Source organism: Aspergillus wentii (genome assembly GCF_001890725.1).
Source record: "Aspergillus wentii DTO 134E9 unplaced genomic scaffold ASPWEscaffold_9, whole genome shotgun sequence".
NCBI classification, from domain to species: domain Eukaryota; kingdom Fungi; phylum Ascomycota; class Eurotiomycetes; order Eurotiales; family Aspergillaceae; genus Aspergillus; species Aspergillus wentii.
In genome coordinates this window covers 569,009-590,330 of record NW_024467840.1, presented here as the reverse complement: position 1 = coordinate 590,330, position 21,322 = coordinate 569,009, and the positions used below count along the sequence as shown (strand labels likewise).

The window sequence follows — 21,322 nt, the reverse complement described above, 5'->3', positions numbered from 1 at the left end:
TTCTTCTGCTACCATCTAGCAGGAAATGGATTTCGGGCGGTCATGGGGGTTCATGGGTTTGTTTTTGGATCTACGTTTTGTTCTCTCTCTTCAGCGGTTGAATTTTTTACTTGATTTCATCGTATATCTCTGTTGATGAAGGTTGATTATGAATTATCATCATTGTTTCATATGAGTGCAGTCGAAGCAATCTCATATCACGATTTTTCAATTTTAGTTCTGCGTCTATGCGTTTTTTAGTTCTTGTATGCCGCTCAATAAATATGATATAGGACTTTTCTACATTATTCGTTTCAAGTAGAAACCAGCCCATGGCTGCAAATAAAAAATATGTAGAAACAAGCCAACTACTAGTCAAGTCACTCATTTAATTATCTGCACAAGTCGCGATTCATAATGCCCTTGGACACAGAGAGAAAAACAACGCCAGCGCTATGCAAAGTCCAGCACAAAAAGATCAATATAAAACACGCCTCGTAATCACCATCGTCCACGCTTTCTGTATCCACCGCCACCGCCATACCGAGGCCCTCTTCCACCACCAGACCGTCCACCCCATCCACCTTCTTCTTCGTCATGGTGACGAACCGGTGGTGCTCTACCCTTGAGCTCTTCGCTCAGCTTCTTGGTTGTCTTGCGCATATCCGAATAGCCCATGTGCATCTTTCCGAAAAAGTGATCGGCCAACCGACGGTCATTGTCCAGACGACTCAGGTAAGCACCGCAAACATCGCACACCTGCAGCTTCTGGTGACCGGAGGGACCAGAGGTATCCTGGAGGTTTTTCAGTTCGCGCTCGCATGTTTCCTTTTGGTGTTTGGCAGTGCGAGTCTTGTGAAGTTCATTGAGTGCTTGTGCCACGGAGCCAGTTTCGCCTAGAACGGAAATTTCGAGCAGGCCGGTATTGATGGTTTTGGAAAGGTCGGATATTTGTTTAAGCTATCATGTGTTAGCTATTTCATTTTTCACACAGTCAAGAGGCGTCTTACAAGGTTGTTTGTCTGTCGGATCTCGTCCGGAGTCTTCTCCAACCGTCGCTGGGCCGAGTCAATCCTCCGATCACAGTCATCAATATATTTTTGCATATCGCGCAGATAGTCGAAGTCAAAGCCCCATTTGGCCTTCTCCGACGAGGAAGCGGTTTCGTACTCCGTCTTCAATCCCTCACTATGCACCTTGGGGCAGGGACCGAGGTCCTGCTTGGTGTTGGTGAACAAATCATGCGGACAGGTCCCAACCAGATACGAGCGGCAGACTTTAGAATCGGTGATAGATAATTGAGCGTTGCGAGAGGGAGTTCCAAGACCAACGAGCTGGTCCGCTATCAGAAAGATTTCTTGTTAGCTTGTTTTGTCCAGATAGCTCCAGTCAAGAATTTTCGCGCAATTAGCCTACCTCCCATGAGCTGCTCAAGCAGCTTTCGCTGTTCCGCCGCCATGATGAAGCGATTTAAACTGGAGACACAAGGCGATAGCGCGAATTGTCGAGGTTCCTGCGAGCACTGAAGCTGTTGCTGGTGGATGAGGGTCCAGATTCCCTTTTGCGAGTGCGGAGGGGCGCTAATGGCGGCTGCGCTTATGTGAGCGCCCCTTTTGGCTCTGCGGTTGAGCTGCTCAATAGTTTGAGAAGTACAAATAGTTTGGATAGTAATTTAGTTATTAAGAGCCGAATATAATTTAATGTCTACGTATTTAATATCCCATTGCTAGGTGTTGGTTTTATGTCGTGGTGCTAACCTCAATCGGTCCTTCATTTGTTATCCCCGGGAATCTCGACAGCTTCCAATCTCCAACTACCTCATAATTCCCCGTTACATGGCTCGCTGACAGCTGAAAAGGTGGGATATTCGCACTATATACAGACTGGAGGCTCTCCTCTGGCAAGCATGACGTGATGACGGTCCTATTTCTTCTCCCTCTGTTTATCCTCACTGCGCTGTCCTCCCTCACCTCCGCGGCGTCGGACTATCACGAAGAGCTCGTCCTACAACCGTTACCCCAATCTGCTCTGCTATCATCCTTCAATTTCCGAAGTAATACATCTCAGGAATCCTTTGAGCAACGACATTTCCGATATTTCCCCCGCGCTCTCGGCCAGATCTTGCAACACGCTCACACGAAGGAGCTGCATCTCCGATTCACAACGGGAAGATGGGATGCTGAAAGCTGGGGTCCCCGACCTTGGAATGGTTCGAAAGAAGGAGGCACAGGTGTAGAGCTATGGGCTTGGATAGATGCCCCGAACGATGAGGGGTACGTGTCTCAATCACTGGGCTGAGGACCTATCTCCAAGCTGACACTTGTCCAGGGCATTTGCGAAATGGATCACTTTGACACAGTCCTTATCAGGCCTCTTTTGCGCATCTTTGAACTTCATTGACTCGACTCGAACTACTCGACCGGTTGTCTCCTTTGAACCTTCCGGGGATCACTTCCCCTCGAGCCAATTACATCTTCTCCATGGAACGCTTCCTGGCGAGGTTGTCTGCACAGAAAACCTCACACCCTTTTTGAAACTCCTTCCCTGCAAAGGAAAGGCAGGTGTTTCTAGTTTGTTCGATGGTCATAAGCTGTTTGATGCTTCGTGGCAGAGCATGTCTGTTGATATCCGCCCCGTTTGCCCCTCGGAAGGCGAATGTTTGGTGCAGATTGAGCAGACTATAGACATGGTGCTTGATCTTGATAGGTCAAAACGACCTCGAGGTGAGTTGCTTTCGTTTTTATATTCATAATTCTCATATTGGCAGTTTCTAACTATTAACTAGATAACCCCATCCCGCGGCCAGTCCCTGCTGACCAGCTTGTGTGTGACACTTCCAAGCCTTACCATTCGGGAGATACTTGTTATCCTTTGGAGAAAACTTCCGAGAAAGGATGGAGCCTAACAGAAGTTTTTGGGCGCAGTATCAGTGGTGTCTGTCCGCTCGCAGACGACCAGGGCTCTAGCGAAGAGACTGTTTGCCTCCGTGTGCCACATGAAAGAACAGTGTATATGTCTCCGGAGGCCTCTGAGAACAAGGATTCAAATGGAATATCCCGCTGCTTTAGCTTGCACCCTTCGAACCCATTCGACTTAGTCCTCCCGGAGCAGGAGGTCCAGGCCAATGTCCCACTAGATGAGCCTGTTCTGCGTGCGGAGCGAACTATTGTTGGCCACGGCCAAGAACGGGGAGGCATGCGGATCATTTTTGATAACCCGTCGCTAACCAGTGCTGTTGACTTCATTTATTTTGAGACTCTCCCGTGGTTTCTGAGGCCTTATGTCCACACACTGCAAGCTACTATTACAGGACTTGATGGCGTTCCCCGACAAGTTGCAGCATCCGAGATCATCAAGGAAACATTTTACAGACCTGCAATTGACCGAGAGCGTGGTACCCAGCTCGAACTGGCGCTGTCTGTCCCTGCTGCCTCTACCGTGACGCTTACATACGACTTTGAGAAAGCCATCCTACGGTACACTGAGTATCCACCCGATGCCAATCGCGGATTCAATGTTGCTCCCGCAGTGATAAAACTTGTGAGCTTAGAGGATGATGCCAATACTCGACAAACCCCGATCTACATCCGTACGACCAGTCTTCTCCTTCCTCTCCCGACTCCCGATTTCAGTATGCCGTACAATGTGATCATTCTCACCAGTACCGTTATCGCACTTGCCTTTGGCAGCGTCTTCAACTTGCTTGTTCGTCGTTTTGTCTCGGCAGAGGAAGCAGCTGCACTTACGTCGCAAACACTCAAAGGCCGAATCGCTAGCAAGGTGGTGGCTTTGCGTGATCGGGTGCGTGGGAAGTCTTCAAAGGTGGAATAGGCGTCGGTTTGCATATATTTCGGTGTAATGATTAAAATATCACCATAGATCATCAATGGGCTTGATGTATCCAATTTCAACTAAGGTCAATAATTTTGGTCGGTATACAATCTTGTATGAACAATCTATAGATCCTTTGTATGCCAATGATTCAAATACCCAATTTTCATCTCAAATGCATACTCTGCCTTGCCTAGCATTAAAACAGAAAGACTTCATTTATCTTCCGCCCTGATGTAACCTAGCAGTAACCACGTCAATGCCATACCAACCCAGATAAACATGATAGCCAAGGCCATGCATAAAGAAAAAAAGACTTACATCTCCAAAAAGTTCTTCGTCTTGCTCCAACCAGGCAACGTCCCCGGACATCCAGGTCTATGATTCATAAAGCTATGATCCTCATTTTCACAAGTCGGGTAACCACTCTTCGTCTTCTGAGTCCCATACCCAGCACTCTCAGCCCGCTTGCTATGGTTACTTTCCCCGAAGCTTTTCTGCTGCTCGAGACCGAGGAAATTACCACAGAAATCTAGCGCGCTCTGGCTCTGGTTTCGTTTCTCGTCAGTCTTGAGCTTTCTGATGGACAGGTTGGATACGTAACGTACATGTACATGTCCGGGTCCGTCCATGCCACCCTTGCGAAATCCCTTATCACCCCAGCCTTTGCCGCCGCCTACATTGTTGGCTGGTGTAGGAAAGGCACTTGCACCACCCATCGTGGCCGAGGGTTGGTGGTTGGGGCTTTCGCCTGTAGTGGGAGAGCTGGGGGTTGCCATTTTGCCTTGGTGACTGGTTTCGACTGAGTCTATTAATTCATCCAACCTTCTATTCAGCATTGGGTGAAAAGGTCTTTCAAATATAAAAAAGGTGAGCTGTCTTGGTGATGTTGATTCATATATGTAGTTGTTATACACAACCACCATCAATGACTTCATCATGAACAACATGGCACGTATTATTGGAAAACGCCACCTCTGCTTAACTATGGCAGATGGCGGTCTTTTGGTTTATCTTCGAGGGAGTGCAAATTAAAAGAATCATCAAGTATTGCTGATTTGGGACGCAAGCAGAATGTACTGTACACTAAGTCATAACCAAACCAGCAGTGGTATAATATCATCAATGTCAAAAAAATAATAATAACCCAAGAAAGCTCATGAATGCAGACGAATTTCCAAAAACGAAACAAAAAGGGAAAACAAAAATCCAACCAAGTGGTATATCAGGTATCGATCATTTACATCCGGTGATGTTTTGGGCGTTCATGGTGCATGCGATATTAAAAGCAGGGGAGTATAATATGTCCAACGTCAAGGCCGTTCATCTTCTTACTGCGATTCGACTTGATCGGCCCATGTGGCTCCGTTCACGGGCGACAGGGACTCCAGTTTGTCAAGCGCAGCAACCGGGGCGGTTGCAATTTTAGCGGGAGAAGTGCTGTCTTTCTTCGAGTCCCCGGGCAGTGCAGGGAATTCGGTTTCGTTGTTAATGACTGGAGCGGAAGGCGAAGGCTTAGATTCCTCCGCAGCAGGACCATCAGGTGCACCATCAAATGATGAATCTCCTCGAGGGCCACGAGCGTTCCCGCGGCCCCGCCCACCTCTTCCCCTTCCTCGTCCACGGTGGTTGTTTGGATGGTGGTGGCGGTCCGATATCTCTTCTCCAGGGTGGCCATCGTCAAACTCCCGTCGAGTGTACCCCGAGACTCCGCCGTGCATTCCTCGTCGGAATCCACTCTTTCCGCCACGCGGATTGTAGTCCTCTTCCCGCTTCACAGCATCCCACTCTCGGCCAGTCAAGGCGCCAAGCTTCCGCTGTCGGTTGCGCTCTCTTTCATTGTCCATGACAGCGCGGTTTTGGCGCTCTTGACGTCGCTTTTCCTGTGCAACCTTTTCGCGCTCGAGGAATGATGCCTGGTCGGCTTCGGCGCGGGCGTGGGCTGCGGCTTTTCTAGCAGCATTCTCTTTTGCAGCCGCAATTTTCTGTGAGAGCTCTTCTTCGGTGAGTTTTGGCTGGGGAGGCAGTTAGTATCCATTGTCCATAATAGATTAGGTGTTACTGTCATACCTTCTTCAGTCCACCTGTGGCACTCCTATCTCCACGGACAGCAGGCACACGTTGCGCTTCACTCCCGTTGGCCACTTTAGAGTCCGATGCGGCATCATCCTCTTTATTGGGCTCCTCTGTCCCTTCGACGGGCTTGTCCTGAACTGGTTCCTCCACATTCTTAACCTCTTTCTCGGCAGCATTCTCCCCTGCCTTGTTCCTCGGGCCTCCTTCTGTGCGTCTTTGGCCGGATTGATGCGATCCTCGTCCACCACGACCTCTACCTCGGCCCCGTCCCCGGCCTCGTTCTCCACCACGCGAACGCGGTGGGGTGTCAATACGAGCTGGCTGTACATCGTGACTATCCGGCTTCTCAGCAGCAACAGGAGCAGGAGCAACAGGTTCTTCCACCTGCGGTTGAACTTCTGGCTGAGCTTGTTCTGCAGGAACCGGGACGATCTCATCGTCAAACAAATCATCGCCTCCTCGAGTCTGCGCGAACTCGTCCATTGGAGCGTCTGGATTCGAATCGGCCATCTTTTATATTTCAATTCCAGCGGAAGAGACTGTAATTATAGTATTCGGTATCGTTTGCGTATCTGATCTGACTGCACGCACTTTCACGACACAGATGATAGGAACCGACGGTAGCGAACTTGAGGGGGGAAACCAGCGATCCCGATCAGCGCTAGTGGAGTGTCAGCCGGCGTTCAGCTCGAAAAGGACAGCAAAGCGTTGGTTGAAAAAGACAGTGCACGGGTATTTGGCTGTGCAGGAACACGCAGACAGCAGAGATAAATCAAAATCCACAATATTCATGACTGTTGACCCCAACGCCTGGTTTAAGCCAGCCTTGTAGGGTGATCCCAAGGCGGTCTGTATATGTGGATCTGTCTTTCTGCGGAGGGGGTTGGGATAGAAAAGCCTCGGACGAGGACACGGGACTCGGAATGGGTTCCATGGAGGGGTAACACATACAATTCCAAAAAATAAATATATCCTTTTGTAACCTTGATGATGGCAAGGGAAGCCCTGGTGAAATCTGCGGGGATAGCACTGGATGGCAGGTGGGAGCAAGTCGTGCCATCGGTTTGCGGTCTCGAACGGAGGCGCTTTTCTGCCCCTTCCGACCGCCTCTTTCTGCCGTCCGAACTGGATGACATCGTGGATAACGAACAGTTCTTCAGACAAATAGCAGAGATTCACTCGCATTTATTGCTATCGCTAATCATATTTACATATATACCATACAGATCTTCTCATATGCACAGGTTAATACCCGACAGTACAAAGAATTAAACGCACTGCCATGCATTTTCATCGGTATAGTTTCCAGGTCCCTTGTACACATTTCTGCGTGGGTATCGGCAGTGCTTGCGAGTATACTCAACAGCCGAGCCGACACCATTGGAGAACTTGGCACCACGGACAAACTCTGGAGCAATGCCCTTTTCCACCCACTGGACCATGGCCATGAGAACGTTGTTTTCTGGGTTATCTCCGTTATACGACTGAGCAGTGTTTCCGATACCCGAGGCGCCATCGCCTCCTCTGCAGTGTCCCATACCACTGATCTGGAAGAAACGGTAGAAATCATCCAGATCCTCTGGGGGCACTTGCATGGTCTCGGCAACTCGTGCATAGTACAGCTTGGAGTCTTCGGAACTGATCAGCTGGTCCTGGAGACCGTGGTAGGTGAGGACCTTGCCGCCTGCCTTTTGGAAGGGGGAGATATCAGCATCCCAGGTTTGGATGTTGTACGGGTTCTGAGCCAGGGCCACGGCAGCATCTTTAACGCTAAATTTGGAAGCGTCCCATTTCGTGTCGTTGTAAACGACGTAGCGGTACCAGTCTTGGCTGTAGGGGAAGGGTTGTCCGTTGTACATGATAGAGGCAGCAAGGACTTCTGATCCTGGCTGCATACGGGGATAGAGGAGGGTTCCGTTCACGCCGTAGAAAGGTGAGAGAACTTCCCGGACAGTGTGTGCCTGGGCTGCAGTGAGACAGTTCGTTGAGTTGGAGGAGCCAGGCTTGCAAATGATGCGCTCCATGATCGGATGGCAGAGATCAGGGTCCTCAATAATACCGTCTTTCGCTCCATCAATCGGATCACATTGTCGCAGGATCTCATCATGGGCAACCTTCCACTTAGCCGGTGAAAGATAGCTTTCTGACGAAGGGGGACCGGTGATGGGGTAGAAATGCGCACTCCAAGAGAGCAGATTAATGAAGTTCATTGCCGGAGCACCAGCAACGACACCATCGAAGTCATTGGGGAATTTCTGGACCGACTTGAAGCCTTGACGGCCACCCGTGGAACAGCCAAGGTAGTAAGACTTGTTGTAACCCTCATCATAGAACAATTTAGTGAGCTTCTTGCCAACGACAACTCCGGTATGAATTGAGCGCCAAGCGAAATCTTCAATAACCTCAGGATGACGATAGAAGGGCTTGCCCGTCGTTCCATTGTGGCCATTATTGGCACCGACTGTAGCAAAGCCTAGTCCGGCGGTATACGCAAGATCATAATATTGAATGCCTAGTAGCGACGTGTCTCAGCATCAAACCGAATTGCATAAATTGTGACAGGGGATGATACATACAACCTGAAACACCTCCATTGCCTGTACTCAAGAAGCGACCGGTGTAATTCCGGGGAAACCAGGCTTCCAGGGTGATCTCGCTGCTGTTTGAAGTTGCGACAGCCATGGCAACTCGGCACATGTCCGCATATACTTCCTGGGAAGATGAATCGCAGCTAGCCGGCGCATCCGGCAGCGACAGATTCGAGTTCCCAGGAACATAATTAACGAAATTGACCTTGACATTGGGCAAGTCAATCTTGTCCGCGAAGCTTGCACACTTGGACTGGAAGGAATCCTGACTCGCTAGGGCTGCAGAGCCCATAGCCAGCACAGAAAGGAAAAATTGAAGACGGGTCATATTGCATCAACCCAGTGTAATGCTGTCTCTTGGCCTGCGATCAACTTGTTGCAAGAGACTCTATGGGGGCGAAGCTCGCTATATAGCATCTCTTGCGCTGTTATCTCTCATCATTCGACTCCTCCTCGAGGTTCTCCGCGCGGGGTACACGCGTACTCGGTGGAATTATCAACTAGAGGAACCATGTAATCTCTGTTTTGCCCCAAAAGCGATTGAATTTGAGTGCTAGAGAACTCCGAAGTTATGCCGTGTGTGGGATTGGGTGGGAGCGGATATGACCATGATTGGAGGCCTGTATATTAGGGAGAACGGATTTGGCATTCAGATGGGTCTGCGATCTGGAATTGTGTCATAAAAGTGGAACTGCTGTAGGCACAAAAAGAAGCTTGCAGAGGGGGAAAGTTGATATTGCTGACTCTGGGTTGTAAACAGTGGATCACAGCAACAAGGAACAGCGAAAATCGGGGGCCCCTGGTGGGCGTTGGTGAGGCCTTAGTGAATGCGGGGATCGTCAGGAGACTCCACAGACGCGGAGGAATTGCCCATGCTGCTGCTCAAGGCTTGGGCATCCTTCTGCCATCCCTGCGAAACTTTTGAAGGATGTCGAAGTCGGCAGTTGAAGAAAGGATCATCGATGAACTCGGGATGTCCCGATGCCGAACAGACAGTTGATGTTCTGGAAAATTACAGCCATCTTGCATGGTTGATGCGGTTTCTCTCACTTCAACCTCACTTCAGGGTGTAATTAGGCGCAGTAGAAGCCGTGTCCGTTTCTTTAGAGCCACCCATATCTCCACTGGGGTTTTTTCTGGGTCATCCCGACCTGATTCTGCTGAATTGGTCCTGTATTGGATATGCTATCAAAATGGTAGGCCTTACAGTTTGAATACATCCAATCTTTCCATGTTACCAAACTAACCGCAGGCCTCAAAACACCGAGGCATGCGAGTTTAATGAAGCAACGAACGGCCAACCAGATGGAATCAAGCCATTTTCTTCCCTTTGTTCGACTCGTAATTCGACACATCAGCCAGGGCCTGGAAATGTTAGAGCTCCCCCTCGGTGAGATATTGAGGTGCATGTGGATCTGAAGCGGGCTGTTGCTGACAATTACATGTAAGGTAGTATCAGTTAGTCTGAGGTATATTCTAAACCATTGACTATGTGTTTCGTCATGTAATTTAGGTAGTATTGCAAACAAAGCTGCTATGATGCTCAGTTCCTGGACAGAAGACTTCGGTGCTCTCCATTCTTTAGATCTGGCGGGAAAGCGTTTAAGAATATAAAGATAGCTGGCAATAAGTAGAATAAAATAGGTCATAAAGGGGAATAAAACATATCAAAGATATCAAATCAAACTATCACCCGGTCGATATCATCTCTCTCCAACCCGCGGAGTGTAAGAACGCCATGAAGAAGCAAACCCCGATGCGATATAACCCATGAAACCGCATTTTTCTGATGGTCGTATAGTTGTCTAAAGAAGGTCGTAAAGCCGTATATGCTGAAATAAACGCAGATGTTTAATTGGAAAAGAAAAATAAATATAAAATTTTCGTTATGTCGTTATGTCGTTCTAGTAAAATATTTTCGTAGCAACCATGTGGACTGGAGATTAAATTTAGTAAAGAAACGCATAGAGCAGTCGAGAGACTTACTGCTGCCAACGAAGAAAACTGCTAAGGCAGATCTTGGGTTTTGCGCCCCGATGATACTGAAAAGGAGGGCACATACCGTCCATGCAGAGTATGTTCCCAAGAAACCACCCAGAGCAGGATATTCTTTATACTTGACCGTCGTTTCGTCTATCATTGTCTGCAAATTCGCTGCTGTGGCTGCCGTCTTATCAAGAAGCGCCTGTGAGATTCTCATATTTGTTTGTAGACTCTCTTGGGCTTGCGATTGTGTCGCGATAGCCTCAGTCTGCAACTTCTGAGTCTGCAGCAAACCTTCGGCTTTTACTTCGGATTCTTCCAGCGATGCCTCGAAAGTCCGCAGTCGCTATGTAAATTAGCCATAGTCCGTACTTATTCCATAAGAGCACAAACCTCCTGTATCCTGGACTCCTGCTGTACAATAAGGTCCATCTTCCCAGAAAGCCATTCCTAATACGGTCAGCTACTCATGAAAGTCATCAAACACCGAAAATATTTACCAGCGAAGAATCGAAAATCTTCATATTTTGGGAAATCCTGGATATATCGCCCTGTAAAAGTGACCCTAGCGAGGATTGGATGGAAGAGGCAAGGTGATGATGAGCTAAGGCATCTCGTTGATGTATATCCGTCAACTGTTCGTTTCTTGCCAATGCCTCAGCATGTGCGACTTCTAGAGCTTGCTGCAACCGTTCCACTTCGTTGGATGCGTTTTTGATATCCTAGGAGTGTAAGTGAAATATCCTGCGCAAGGAAGATGTTCTCACCTTCCCGAGGACTGTTACCTCCGTCTGCACCCTCCCAAGAACCGAAGTCATAATTGTCATGACCGAATCGAAACTCGACTCAATGTCATGGAACAGGTTTGCAACAAAGTATTTGAAGCGTGACTCTGTTTCTTCCAGATCATGAACCAGTCTAGCTCGCATAACTTCGTTTGCATGCATGAATGCTCTATGTTGAGAAGACTCGTCGGCGGCCATTCGCAGAGCTTCCTGAAACCCATCATTGAGCTTGATGGTGCTCTCGACTATAGATCTGTGAAGTCCCAAGAGTTCTTCTTTTTCGTTCTCAACCCTTGCTGCTTGGCATATCACCACGGCGTTTTGCCTACTGTTACTATAAGAGGTCCACCACTGTGGGCGTGATTCCAGTGATTTGAGGCAGGATCCCAGGACTTCCTTGGGCATGGAGTCCGCTATATTAATTTGGGGTTTATAATTATTGGAAAAGTCAAAGATTCCTTTCTTTTGGGGTGGTAAAACTGTCACAGGGATACATGGAGGGGGAATTGATGCCCCAGCCCCATTGAGTTCGCAGATGGCAAGCCTTGCTGCATATAGAGAGCGAACGTGATCCAACGACACATGGGTATGAGTTTTATCACTTTGTCTGCTCGCCTTTCCCCCGATGGATTGACAGGATGTAACGAGTCTCGTGGCAGCGATTCGATTGCAAGATGGTGACGATTGCATAGACTCTAGCAACTGCACTGCTTCCGTGAAAATGGCGTCATGCTGCTGCGATTTGGAGTTCAAGAACGAAACCAAGTCAATATCATCAGATGAGTTGTCCCTTTGAGTAGAAAGCTCTTGTAATTCTGTCAGCGTAGCTCACGTCGCTTCAGATATCAAGCAACATACCATTCGTTATACCATCAGCACGGCTGACGGTTGAGGGTATCAATGAAAATAAAAATAGAGCAGTGAGGAATATGGAAGATGGTGATGCTCCTGATACCATCATCGTGGCTGCTAATATCGAGGATTAGAAGTCAGAGAACAAGAGACGTTGATGAGAAGTCACTGTCTTGTCTTTGTTTTGCTTCAGTGCACTGGGAACGAGAAAACACGATATTAGAAGAAAGGCTGGGAGGAGACACGATGAAGAGAAAAATTATAAAAATTCAAAAGAGAAATCAAGCATAGACGCAGTAGAAGATCATCAAAATCAATAAAAAAAAATATCAAAGTGAGAGATGACTTCGAGGAATTGAAGATAGGAGCGCAGTGGTGAGAAGAAAAAGATTCGGGTATCACATTATTGCGTAAAAGCTGGACAAATCATACAGAAACATGAAGCTCAAACATCAGAGAGTCAGCAACACCAAGCACCATCATTACCATCACCCTCAACAGAGAGATAATTGCTAAAGATGATGTTTCTCAAAACATAGAAACCGTGATGAAGTCACGTGTTACCGCACTAACCATATTTGGAGTGCAGGGCCCCGGACAAAATCCAGTCGGGATCGGAGTTCCAAGACGCTTAAACAACAGCAATCATCATCGCCATGTCTTGCTCCATACCCCAGAGCTGCTTCAGAAAGCTTGCACGGAATACCGTCAGGCCCAGCCAGCTACCTATTTTTCTAGCACCCGCATTTTCCCCCTCTCAGCGACCACAATGCTTCTCTACCACATCTCCGGCGCAATCTCGAGTCGGCGGCGCCGCCATATCAGTACCACCGGAAGTGTCGCTCAAATTCGTTGATCTGCCCCAGGCACAGATCCGGGGGAGGGGAAAGGAGATCCCCAAGACTGCAGTTGAGATCAAGGGACCATTGGGTCGGTTCATGAGATTCTATTTGACTCGGGAGTAGGACTAACCGTTGAGCTTGGCAATAGGTGAATTGACACTGAACATTCCCTCGTTTGTGAATGTCGCCCACGACGAAGCTGCCCGAAAAGCCAGTCTTTCTGTTGAAGATTCAACCATCGCACACCAGCGTGCTATGTGGGGTACGTGTTACGTGGGAGTTTGGCATTGGAACGTATCTTAACACCTACGTCTTTATAGGAACCACCCGAGCACATCTACAAAACCACATCCTGGGCGTGTCAGAAGGCCACATCTGCATTCTGAGTCTGGTCGGTGTCGGTTACAGAGCTAGTGTCGAGTCAACGGCCACCACGGTTGAGCCCGAATACCCCGGTCAGCAGTTCGTCTCTCTTAAGGTCGGATACTCGCATCCAATTGAGCTGCCAATCCCGCAAGGCGTCAAGGCTAGCACCCCGCAGCCAACACGTATTCTGTTGGAGGGTGTTGAGAAGAGCGTCGTGACAAAGTTCGCGGCGGAAATCAGGGAATGGAGAATCCCCGAGCCTTACAAGGGCAAGGGTATCTTTGTGAACGGGGAGACGATCAAGTTGAAGGCCAAGAAGATTAGATAAACTTGGGTGGTTCGGGGTTGCCCCCATAGTAATGTTTTTGTACATGTATATTGGAAGCACATTGTCTTATTTTCTGCGTTTGGTATCTTTCTACCCTATGTACTTTTAGACGCATCTAGCGTGGTCTGACCAAAATCATCATCAGGGTTCATTTTCATCATGGATTAGGAGAAAGTCACAGCTTGAGAACTGTTTTCACGGCACCAATAACCTGGTCCTGAAGGGCCTTGGGAGCAGCAACGACTCCCTTGTTGGCAGCCAAAGTTCTGCCCTTGCTGAAGTCCAATCGCTGGCCGTAGATATCAGTAACCTGGCCACCTGCCTCGCGAACAAGCAGATCTCCGGCGGCGTGATCCCAGATCTTCTCCTGGTAGTCCTTCTTGACGGGCAATCGCAGGTAGATGTCACCGGCACCTCTGGCGATCGAGCAGTACTTGGCCTGCGAATCCAATCGCACACTGGAGGCAGTGATTCCGAGGAGCTGAGCGACAGCGGCATTGTCGCCCTGGGCGGAGTGGGCAGCCTCCACACCCTCGCAGAAAACGGCCTGAGAAACATCGGGCACGGGGCGCATGGAGATGGGCTTGCTCTCGGCGAGCTTGTTGTTGGTAAGAGGGCGGCTGATGGAGCCTTCGCCCTGGATGGTGGAGAAGAGAACACCGTTGCCAGCAGCGTCGGTCTGGTCAGCGCCAATGCCAGCAGAAAGAGCAGCATCATCAACGGGCAGGTTGGGGCAACCAATGGCTCCAACCTTGACATCACCATCCACCATCAAGCCGAGGCAGACCGCATACTGGCCACCACGGAGGAAACCCTTGGTGCCGTCAATAGGGTCCAAAGCCCAGATGCGGCCCTTTGATCCTCCAACGCTCTTGCCCTGGTCGATGATGTCCAGCATCGTCTCCTCACTGGGCAATGGGCCGCCGAGCAGGTTGTCGCTCTCAGCATCCTCCAACTTGATGTCCTGAACCAATCTCCAAATCTCAGCACTCAGCGCCTTGTCTTCACGAAGGGAGCTGGCCTCTTCTTCGGCAACGATTTCGTCCTCGGGGAAGTTTTTGCGGATAGCCTGGATGATCAGAGCCTGGGCTCCAAAGTCACCGATTGTAACGGGCGACTTGTCATCTTTGGAAACGGTACCCTTGGCCTTCTCGTGGAACACCTTCTGGGTGAGGAGGGTGGCACGCTGGACGGCGAGTTCGGCGATGTAACGTTCTTGTTGGTAAGACATGGTTGCGACTTGGGTATAAGAGGATGAAGGGGAGAAGAAAGGGGAGAAAGGAAGTGCGACACGGTGGGTTTTAAACACGATGCTAGCACCCAGGAGAAAGGTGGAGCAGAGCAGCAGAGGGGAGAAAAGCAGCCGGCGAATAGACGAAGGATCTGCCCGAGTTTTCGACCGGGTGCCCATGGGCAAGGTGATCAGATGTACGTAAGATGGGGCGTAAATAGAAGTGACAGCCCGTGGGTATCAATTGAATGGTTCCTGGACTTGCACAGTCCCATACATCTATCTAAGCAATACGCATCGACATGTTTCACAATGCGATGCGCAACTGCCGCAACACTCAGGCAACGAGGCAGACAAGTCTGCCCCGCCCTAGGCCCCTTCGGGGATAGAGCACCCCCGGAGAACCTTGGCGAGGGGCAGTCACGAGACTCCCGGCTATCATCCAAGTGAAGCCATTCAGAGGGGCGCTTCCGTCTTTCTTATATTTCATTCAGGTCTTGCAGTGCAGGGCTTTTGGAATCTATTCGTGTTCGAGATTAGCCTCCTCCCCCACGTTGGCCGAGCCGGGCTCCAGGTGCAAGCATCCACGCCGTCGATCAACGCCAAGACAATACGGCCTGACGACAACGGCGTCTAACACGTCACTGTCTGCTATCTCGCCCATAACTCCAGGTACTCAGTGTTGAACAGCGCCACCATTGTGCTCTTGAATTCAGCGATCCTATGCGTTATTCTATAGACGAGATTTCGCCGGGTTGAATATTGATCCATGGGAACTGACCCTGGGGAGTCCTAGCTGTTTGTTGACACCGACGCAGATGTTCGGAGAATAGACATAGTCGTGAGTTGAACTTGATGCATAGTTTTCAATTCATGGATGATTGGTTATTCTGACATTGATTAGCTCCAGGGAAGGTCGTTAAGCAATCTTTATAATGTTTCATTCATCTGTAAGTCGTACTATGTCAAGTGATGCATCTACCGTTGATCCTGTAGCTGGATATGTTGATCTCATGAAATTGGCTATTGCAAACTTCAAATATACTATGGTTCTGACTGTTGTCTGTTAAAGAAACCTTACTCCGCTGTGACTGCGCAGATCGAAGTCCTCACCAGTGAACAATATGAGGTCGAGGACTCCAGCGGGATCGTTGATCTTATCGAGGTCGTGCGCATACAGGACACTGGCCCGACTGAAGCAAGCCGTGCCTTGCGCAAGAAACTGTTAGTCCTTCATCATTCTAGTCCAAACCACTTAGGATCTGACTTGTATCAGCAAATATGGAAATCTCCACCGTCAACTAAGATCACTCACTATTCTTGACTTTTTGATCCAAAACACAGGGGATCGTTTCTTGCGAGAATTCGCAGATGAGATGCTGCTGGAACGACTGCGGATCGCTGCTACAGATCCTGTTTCTGATCCCTTGGTGAAGCAAAAGTGCAAGCAGCTCTTTGGACAATGGGCAGTGTCCTACAAGACCACTCCTGGCATGGAAAGGGTGGCGGGTCTTTACAGGCAGCTGCCGAAACGCAAACAACCCGCTAGTCAAGCCAAGGCCAAGGTTCTTCGGGAGTCTGGCACTTCTGATGAGCCCCCGATGGGCCACACTGTTTCCATTTCTGCCGGTAATGGGCCATCGACTGTTGTCGGTGGATCCAAGAGCAAAAGTAAAGCTAAGAAGAAGGAGAAAGAAAAGGAAAAGGAGAAGGAGAGGGAGAGGAAGTTTCGTGAGAGATCCTTCAACTTGGAGAAAGAAAAACCAGAGATTCTACAGACCCTGGCCTCTTCTTCCGTCGCCAGTACCAATCTTCTGAATGCACTTAAACTTGTCAACCGCGAGACTCACCGGGTGAGTGAAGATGCTGAGGTTCTCAACCGGTTTGAGACTTGCAAGCAGCTTAGGCGTCAAATTCTTCGATATATTCAGCACGTGGAGAGTGAGGAATTCCTGGGCAGCCTTATCCACTCCAATGAAGAGCTTGTCACGGCTCTCATGGCATTCGAAGTCCTGGACAAGAGCGTTGATTACGACAGCGACAGTGACCAGGATGTTCTTGAATCTGGCTGGAATCCCGACAAATATGATGTGCAAGAGTCATTTGCGGGGCTCAGTGTTAATCCTCCTAAGCCGCCACGTCCTCCTAGGCCTATGAGCTTATCAGTTCCTTCGTCTTCACATCGCGTTATTCCTCACGACGACGACAGTGATACCGAGACAGAGTCGGACACGGAATCAGACGATGATGACGAAAACAATCCTTTTGGCGATCGAAATGCCATCTGTACACCTAGAATTGGGACATCTGGTCCTACTTGGTATGTATCCTTATGCCACCATGGCGTATATGAACTAACATTCTTCCAGGAGGGAGGTTTGAAATCTGAAGCAGCCCAATTGAAGTGCAGCTGCAGATTACGTGTTGAGCACAGTCGAATCAGCATAGGCATAGTGCGTTATTCTGGGAAATGCATTATCTCTTTATTTTCTTTGTTATATGTTTGGAGCAAGCGTCTGAGATAGACATAACTCACCGTTATTCTTCACCGGATGGAGGTTGATGTAGAATGATATGGACTGGCGCCTCTGGAATGGATGGCTGAGGGTTTGCTATGTTAGGGTATGTTTTCCAGCGACGTATGATTTGAATAAACCACATGACCTTGTAACATATCACCAGCATTGTATACTAGTCAGTGGATTGGTGAGCGTAGATCCATAGATCATGTAGGATAGACCACAACCACAGTTAACAATACTGGCTGAAACCGGATATAAGACGATAAATCCACTAGACTCGGTCTTTGCGCTTTGATAATCGCGACAAAAGACGATCCATTGGAAGATCGCCACAGGCAACAAACGCAACGTCACTACCTCCCAAATAGGAAGCTGGTCTCACAGCCCCAACTATATAAATCCTGCCTCATAAGAACAACTCCCATCCTATCTCATTACACACCTCACCTCACCCCTACTTAATATCAAACAAACAAACCAATCCAACAAACAACCAAAAATGCCCATAACCGAACTCGCCCTCCTCCACACAAAATCCCACAACCCCCCATCCAGCACCACAATAACGCACCTCCAACAAGCCCAGTCCGCCCAAACCGCCTTCTCAACTTACCAAGTCCACCTCTTTACCCAACTCGAAGACCCCTCTTACATCTACCTCCTCGGCGGCTGGGACTCTGCAAAACAGCATTACGAGGAATGGATCCCGTCGACTACGAATCAGGGACTGCTGGCGCTGCTCCGGGATGAGGTGGATGTTGTTTGGATGTTTCATTTTGAGAGACTGTGGGAGGGGGAGATTCCGCTTTCTGCGCCTGTTGTTGGGGTTGGGAGATATTTTGTGAATGGGGGTGTAAAGAGGGAGGGGGAGTTTGAGAGGGTTTTTGGTGGGTCGAAGCACTATCTCGAGGAGTATACAAGGCCGTTTCCAGTGTTGGGGGGTTGGAGGGTTGAAGATGATAATGATGATGGGAAGGAGTTTGTGCTTTTGAGTGGGTGGGAGGAAGTTGAGCAGAATTTCAGATTTGCGGATTCGGATGGGTTCAAGAAGATTCGGGATTATTTGACTGGGGCGGAGATTAAGCATATGGTTCTGTTGAAATAGATTCAAGTCAAGAGTTTGAATTAGTTGTATAATTATATCAACATTATTGCGGTCCATTCTTCGTCTCGTCATCCATGCTATACATGCAATATGTACTCCATTATTAAACAAAGTGGGGTATTGTTAAATCCTGTTAACCGTATAATCACAAAATAAAAGCTGGTGGAAGAAGAAAAGATGCTTTAGAGAACCTTGGTTTTCATCCATTCGCTCGTTCCGACTCCAAGGTTGAGTCCATTGCGAGCCCACCATCGTCGGACACGCCCTTCGGCTCCAGACACTGGATCTGCGTCTTCCAGTGCTTCTTCGATATCGCACGTCTTGAACTCAACCCGCAGGCCGCTGCGTCGCCACCACTCGAGAACGTTATCGTGGCCGTTCTTCGTCGGGCCTACCAGGACCTGACAGTCGAAGATCATCTTAGAACCCTTCAATCGGTGCCAGAATTCGAGGACGTGGACATGTCCGTGCGTGCTGGCGATTCGAGCCACGGATTCTCCATGGCTATAGGGAATACCCGACGCATCCCACCAGCCGAGTGATGCCGTCCGGCCAGACTGCGCGGCGAGGAGCACGGATTTGCCGACTTTGAGGGGGAGAGGGTTCGATGCAGGGGCATTTGCAGAAGCATTTTTCCACCAATCTAGTACATTGACACGCCCCTCTGCACTAGCAGACTCCAGTGCCCTCTCACTGTATTTGAGCTCGAGACCGGAGGTTCGCCACCACTCGAGTACGTTAACGTATCCAGCCCGGGAGGCGCCGTCTATAGCATCAGCATGATATTCCTTGGTAGGCAGGGCAGGGACATCCCGCCACCAGGTCAAGATATCAGGGTTGCCATAGATTGCTGACGCCCGATATGGAAGACTCGTGTGGCGAGAAGTCGTCCACAACAAGTCGAGGTTGTTTTCCGTAAGATAAGAGAGTATATCGGTTCGGGAGAACTTGAAAATAAGGTGACAAGCGAGATCAGAAATCGGCTTCCAGCGTGGCAAAGCGACGATACGTCTCTGGATTGCAGCGAAAGACCCTCTGAGAATAGTATATTCTAGCGATGCAGGAGTAGACATCTTCAAAAGGTGATTTTGCCACTCCTTGGGGACTGGTAGGTTAGTTGGGATGCCAACTGCTTTGGCAATTTCCCAATCTCCTAGTTGATCCTCAAACACATTTAACCATAGCTCAAGGGGTAAGGTGGGTGCACCCTGTCCGTCATGATTGGGACGATATTGTAAATGCCGGGGTGGCGACGAGACGGCATTCCCAGGTTGTTTCTCTGTCGACGAGGTTGTGTAGTCAATCTGACGGGGAAGAGAAAGTTGTTCTGTGAAAGGCACCCCAAGGGTTTTTTCCATAGTCTCATGAAGCTCCTTCAAGCCATCCCAAGGCAGCTGAACCAGTTCCTCAGGACTTGTGGATTTACACAAAAAGGGCGTGACAATACTGATCCATGGCCAAAATTGGTCAATCTCCTTCAGCTGCTTACTGCTCAACGGATGATCCCATTCCGGAACAGTCATGCCCGGGATAAGAATCACAGGCTTTGTCGACATCCAACCACGAAGAAGCGCCAGCGTTAAAGTGTTGGTAAGACCGTAAAGCATCGATCCCAATGTTCCAGCATCCATGGGGGCGACTAAGAGCATATCAGCCCATTCGCAAAGCTCCGCCGCCTTAGCCTTTAGCCATTTTCGTGCACCCGTCTTTTTCTCAAATGTCTGGCTATCCACAGTATCCATATAATGAGGGACCTTGTTCGTATCCGCAAGGAGGGCCGATGGTTCGTCCGTAATCAAACGCAGTTCGATTTCGGGATTCTGGACAAGCGATGGGAGTACATTGTCGGCAAAGGCGCTCTCAGTCGACAAAAGTAAACGTTTCCGGCGACGACTCGATGGGGTGATATCTTGTTTTGAACTCTTATAGGGACAAATCCTGTATCCTTCTTGGTTTGCAATCACCTCGCTACCCTTGCCAACTTCCATCTCACTCGACCAAACGCCCCTTGTGATACCAGCGGGAGTAGATGAACTATCGGATTGAAAGCCAACTGCCATGTCAAGTTCAATAAAATGCGTTATCGGTGTCGAAAATGCCGTGGCAATGCGACGAATGCACGTCAAGATACGTCAAGTTGATCGAGATAGGGTTGATCGAGATAGAAAACGATTCGAAAAAAGCCTAACGACAGGAAGAACGAAACCCAGCGGATAAAGGTTTTCTGTATGCTTTTTGACGAAAGAACGCAACCGGTGCGAAGAAAAAAAAATCTCGAGAGGCAAGAAAGAAAAAAGGCGGGAAATCAAAAATAAAGAAATTGATGCCTATCAGTCGAGCTGTGATTTATATGCGTTTTTATCGGGACACTTCAATTGCAGCCCAAGAACCTCTCCTTCAACTGACCACGGTATCAGAGCCATGTAAAGTGATCGTGGCAAAAAGCCCCAACTGCCTTCCTGCTGGGGGGAACCAACAAGGACCTAGACTCAAGGGCTTGAAATGTGCAAACTTGTTTGTAAAAGGGGCTAGGAAGCGGTGTGTAGCAAGTCGTAGTCGTAGTATGTTGCCAACCTCAAAAAGGTCTCACGCGGGCTATGAAAGAAAATGTGACGAAAGGATGAGCTTGGGGGTCCGCTTTGTCCAACTGGCGACGCCACGTCTTGAAGTGATCGTGCCACCAGGTCGAATGTGGGTCGGTTCAACGCTTTTTATCGATGGTGGAGATATTGACTGTGAGTCCGGAAGATGTGCGACAGACAAAGACACTCGATGAGAGCGACTGCGATGTCGAAGCGTCTTCTTTTCTCAATGTCGCGGAGAGTGAAAACAAG

General features: G+C 49.1%; 12 protein-coding genes across 12 annotated transcripts; 4 read left to right on the top strand and 8 right to left on the bottom strand.

Annotated features, from left to right (window-relative positions):
- Positions 1-480: 480 nt before the first annotated feature.
- Positions 481-1,438, bottom strand: ASPWEDRAFT_32500 (LUC7 domain-containing protein; the record flags this gene model as incomplete). Its single annotated transcript, XM_040833677.1, has 3 exons — positions 481-939; positions 990-1,321; positions 1,396-1,438. The coding sequence occupies 3 exons, from the start codon at positions 1,436-1,438 to the stop codon at positions 481-483; spliced, it is 834 nt and encodes a 277-aa protein (XP_040683987.1).
- A 455-nt stretch (positions 1,439-1,893) lies between these two features.
- On the top strand, positions 1,894-3,810 carry gpi16 (GPI-anchor transamidase subunit GPI16; the record flags this gene model as incomplete). Its single annotated transcript, XM_040829038.1, has 3 exons — positions 1,894-2,252; positions 2,308-2,702; positions 2,765-3,810. 3 exons carry the CDS (start codon positions 1,894-1,896, stop codon positions 3,808-3,810), a joined length of 1,800 nt encoding a protein of 599 aa, XP_040683986.1.
- A 317-nt stretch (positions 3,811-4,127) lies between these two features.
- On the bottom strand, positions 4,128-4,589 carry ASPWEDRAFT_176973 (uncharacterized protein; the record flags this gene model as incomplete). The annotated part of the gene is made up of 2 exons (XM_040831584.1): positions 4,128-4,358; positions 4,419-4,589. 2 exons carry the CDS (start codon positions 4,587-4,589, stop codon positions 4,128-4,130), a joined length of 402 nt encoding a protein of 133 aa, XP_040683985.1.
- A 552-nt stretch (positions 4,590-5,141) lies between these two features.
- On the bottom strand, positions 5,142-6,369 carry ASPWEDRAFT_121600 (uncharacterized protein; the record flags this gene model as incomplete). The annotated part of the gene is made up of 2 exons (XM_040829093.1): positions 5,142-5,825; positions 5,881-6,369. The coding sequence occupies 2 exons, from the start codon at positions 6,367-6,369 to the stop codon at positions 5,142-5,144; spliced, it is 1,173 nt and encodes a 390-aa protein (XP_040683984.1).
- A 785-nt stretch (positions 6,370-7,154) lies between these two features.
- faeB-2 (putative feruloyl esterase) lies at positions 7,155-8,802 on the bottom strand (the record flags this gene model as incomplete). Its single annotated transcript, XM_040833676.1, has 2 exons — positions 7,155-8,398; positions 8,463-8,802. 2 exons carry the CDS (start codon positions 8,800-8,802, stop codon positions 7,155-7,157), a joined length of 1,584 nt encoding a protein of 527 aa, XP_040683983.1.
- A 387-nt stretch (positions 8,803-9,189) lies between these two features.
- On the bottom strand, positions 9,190-10,263 carry ASPWEDRAFT_705529 (uncharacterized protein). Its single transcript, XM_040839134.1, has one exon. It carries the CDS (start codon positions 10,121-10,123, stop codon positions 9,578-9,580), a length of 546 nt encoding a protein of 181 aa, XP_040683982.1. The 5' UTR covers positions 10,124-10,263; the 3' UTR covers positions 9,190-9,577.
- Positions 9,967-12,590, bottom strand: ASPWEDRAFT_164334 (putative nuclear membrane fusion protein Kar5). Its single transcript, XM_040829884.1, has 6 exons — positions 12,101-12,590; positions 11,225-12,048; positions 10,958-11,179; positions 10,851-10,907; positions 10,461-10,803; positions 9,967-10,410 (listed from the first exon to the last, which is right to left on the bottom strand). Exons 1-6 carry the CDS (start codon positions 12,201-12,203, stop codon positions 10,379-10,381), a joined length of 1,581 nt encoding a protein of 526 aa, XP_040683981.1. The 5' UTR covers positions 12,204-12,590; the 3' UTR covers positions 9,967-10,378.
- Positions 12,591-12,750: 160 nt separating this feature from the next.
- On the top strand, positions 12,751-13,630 carry ASPWEDRAFT_120178 (mitochondrial 54S ribosomal protein uL6m; the record flags this gene model as incomplete). Its single annotated transcript, XM_040828970.1, has 3 exons — positions 12,751-13,024; positions 13,085-13,198; positions 13,257-13,630. 3 exons carry the CDS (start codon positions 12,751-12,753, stop codon positions 13,628-13,630), a joined length of 762 nt encoding a protein of 253 aa, XP_040683980.1.
- Positions 13,631-13,805: 175 nt separating this feature from the next.
- On the bottom strand, positions 13,806-14,861 carry ASPWEDRAFT_120950 (3'(2'),5'-bisphosphate nucleotidase; the record flags this gene model as incomplete). Its single annotated transcript, XM_040829032.1, has 1 exon — positions 13,806-14,861. The coding sequence occupies one exon, from the start codon at positions 14,859-14,861 to the stop codon at positions 13,806-13,808; it is 1,056 nt and encodes a 351-aa protein (XP_040683979.1).
- Positions 14,862-15,437: 576 nt separating this feature from the next.
- ASPWEDRAFT_45850 (LSB5 family protein) lies at positions 15,438-17,660 on the top strand. Its single transcript, XM_040836634.1, has 5 exons — positions 15,438-15,702; positions 15,766-15,811; positions 15,934-16,085; positions 16,138-17,181; positions 17,231-17,660. The coding sequence occupies exons 2-5, from the start codon at positions 15,797-15,799 to the stop codon at positions 17,241-17,243; spliced, it is 1,224 nt and encodes a 407-aa protein (XP_040683978.1). The 5' UTR covers positions 15,438-15,702; positions 15,766-15,796; the 3' UTR covers positions 17,244-17,660.
- Positions 17,661-17,882: 222 nt separating this feature from the next.
- On the top strand, positions 17,883-18,488 carry ASPWEDRAFT_32492 (uncharacterized protein; the record flags this gene model as incomplete). Its single annotated transcript, XM_040833675.1, has 1 exon — positions 17,883-18,488. One exon carries the CDS (start codon positions 17,883-17,885, stop codon positions 18,486-18,488), a length of 606 nt encoding a protein of 201 aa, XP_040683977.1.
- Positions 18,489-18,579: 91 nt separating this feature from the next.
- ASPWEDRAFT_705228 (uncharacterized protein) lies at positions 18,580-20,892 on the bottom strand. Its single transcript, XM_040839131.1, has one exon. It carries the CDS (start codon positions 20,546-20,548, stop codon positions 18,671-18,673), a length of 1,878 nt encoding a protein of 625 aa, XP_040683976.1. The 5' UTR covers positions 20,549-20,892; the 3' UTR covers positions 18,580-18,670.
- Between the last annotated feature and the right edge of the window lie 430 nt (positions 20,893-21,322).